This window comes from Gracilinanus agilis, chromosome 1 (genome assembly GCF_016433145.1).
Source record: "Gracilinanus agilis isolate LMUSP501 chromosome 1, AgileGrace, whole genome shotgun sequence".
In the NCBI taxonomy this organism is placed as follows: Eukaryota; Metazoa; Chordata; class Mammalia; order Didelphimorphia; family Didelphidae; genus Gracilinanus; species Gracilinanus agilis.
In genome coordinates, this window is record NC_058130.1 from 325,800,918 (window position 1) to 325,803,516 (window position 2,599).

Below are 2,599 nucleotides of genomic sequence, written 5' to 3' on the forward strand. Positions count from 1 at the left end.
TAGTCCTTTTTTTTTTCTTTTCCTGGTACCAAAGGTTAACCAACACCTTAAGCACAAAGCGCATCTGTACCCCACAAGTAAGACACTAAGTAAACATATGAACATATCCATGTTAAGGATAGAGAGATTTAGAGATGTAGAGTACTTCATAGAGCAAAGCCTCTTCTTCCTTATGAATGCAGCCACTGCATTGTCACTGTCTACTGAGGATTAATAAATTTTGCAGACACTTCTACCTTCAACAGAAATCTCTAATGTACAAACACCCCCCCCAAAACAAAACTAATGGGAAGATGAACCTCAGCATTGCCCCTTTGGTCAAATGAACATTGTCATTGTAAGCTGTCTTCAGTGAATTTCTGGCCTTTGGCATTCAATGAGGAATAATCTGTCTACTCCCAAAGCCCAATACAGATCATGTCTTTGGCTCCAGTTCCTGACTGGAATCTTATCAGACATCATCAATAACTTCTGCTCTTTTAAGAATATACCTTACAAATTAAACTAGATCAACAGAGGTTTTCTCCAGTGACTTGCAAACAAGTGTATGTAGTCTGACTTTTCATTTTGATCAAGAAGGTCGGGAATGGTAATTCATTCTTTCTCCCTAGATAGTCCAAGAATATTTTGCATAAGTTATATGCCTGATATTCTAAAGAGGAAAACAAATATGTTCCTTAGATTCAAAAGGCAAATATTTGAAATTCAGAAAGTTGTTTCCAAATACTGTGGAAATTGGATGCTTGGTATGAAGTCATGATTTTTTCAGTAGCATTTTGTTCAAAAAGAAAAAAAATATATATATATAAGTACCATTGTTTATGCAAAGTATGCTTATAATGCTCCTAAATAGCTTGTGAAATAAGGAGCAAATACACAATGAATCTTGGGAGGAAGGAGCAGGTACTATCATTTAAAGGAAGAGGGGGGTATGATATAATTGCTGACAGTAGGTTCTGTTTGGTATATGTCAGCAGTGTCAGGAGTGATATGGTACCAATTAGTTTTTTGTTTGTCTTTGTATTTTTGTGTTTTTTTTTATAGTATTGTTAGGTCTCCCGTCCCACCTTACTGCTCTTCATCACTGAGCTCGTCCAACTCCTTATAATAGGGCAGTTTTCTTCTTCCAGGTATGTCGTCATCACTATTTGAACCCCTCAAGTTCTCACCGATTTTCTGCAAACGTCTTCGTTGTTCAATTTTGTCCAGTTCACTACTGAGAAAATGGTCAAAGTATTTTTGTCGTCCTGGGAGCCATGTATCATCATCAATAGATGCGTCCAAAACCTCAAAGCTATCTTCACTGTGAACACCATCTAACTCTTCACCATTGTCAAAGTCTTCATTGAACAGCTCTTCGTACCCACCAAATTTGTTTGTCAATTTGCTAAAGAAATTCATAACTTTTGTGTTGTTCTTATATTTGCTCATAGTTTCTGGATGCCGGGCCACATCCTGGAAGGCATGCATAATTTCTTTATCTTGCATGGCTGAAAGAATTTCTGGGTCACCAAGAATTTCATTGAGCACTGATGTTCCAGGTATAGTCCTTAATCTACCCCCCCTTCGAGGTATTTCTCCAAGGAAAAATTGGAAAGGAGTAAAAGCACTTTTCCTAGCTTCTTCCTCTTTTTTGGCTTTATCAAACTCTGCTCTGGCCTTCCTCATCTTTTCCACCCTTTCTCTGTACTTTCGCTCCTCCCGTCTCTGCTCCCGTCTCCTCTGTCGTTGCTCTTTTTTTCGCCGATGTTCAAGAATCCTCTGGATCCTTGGTTGAATTTCCTTAAGCACAGCATTGGCGTCTTCATCAAAGTTCAGTTTACAAGACAGAGTCAAGTCCCGGGCTGCATCCTCCCAGTGGCCCAGAAGTCTGTGTGCTTTTCCTCTCCATTTGTAAGGTTCAGAGGTATGGGGGTTTAGCTCAATTGCTTTGGTACAATCTCTGATGGCAGCATTTGGCTTCTGCAGTTCAATAAAAATACTGGCTCTTAAGGTATATAAAATGGCCAACCAAGGATTCAGTTTGATGGCCTCTGTGAATAGTTCAAGGGCTTTCTGGAATTCACCATTGTGCAGGGCATCAAGACCTTTCACTTTGTATTCATTGGACTGATCTATCATCTCATCTGTTACCTCTCCAGCTGCATCTCCCATTTCCTGAGGGCCCTCAAAGTCGGCTTCAACTACTCCTTCATTATCAAGTTCTAGTTCACTTTCCTCAGTGTCCTTGTCGTCTTTCCTGTTGTAGTCCTCCAGTTTCCATCTTTCTGATTCCCCCCCCCAGTGTCTATCGTCTGATCTAAATCTTCGTGCATCAGGGGGTATCCTCCCACCCATGCTCTCCACCCAATCCCTCAGGAAGCGCAGCTCCTCGGTGTGCAGTCGGCCAGGGTCTTGTTGACATAATTTCACGAAGGCCCGGAGCTTGCTGGTGTCCATGTCTGAGGGAGGTGGTGGGGAGGGGAGAGGGACGGGCGGGGCGGCTGACTTTGACTTGGCGTTGGCGTTGGCGTTGTGGGCGGGGACAGGGGCAGCAGAGTTGCCTCGAGCTGGGGCGTTCTGAAGTGCCGCGGGGACCCCCTGAGCTTCTGTCTGGGGC

At 42.6% G+C, this 2,599-nt stretch overlaps 1 protein-coding gene across 1 annotated transcript; it reads right to left on the reverse strand.

The window, feature by feature from the left end:
* Nucleotides 1-917: 917 nt before the first annotated feature.
* On the reverse strand, nt 918-2,439 carry LOC123231412 (putative protein FAM10A4). Its single transcript, XM_044657665.1, has one exon. The coding sequence runs from the start codon at nt 2,437-2,439 to the stop codon at nt 1,069-1,071; it is 1,371 nt and encodes a 456-aa protein (XP_044513600.1). The 3' UTR covers nt 918-1,068.
* Between the last annotated feature and the right edge of the window lie 160 nt (nt 2,440-2,599).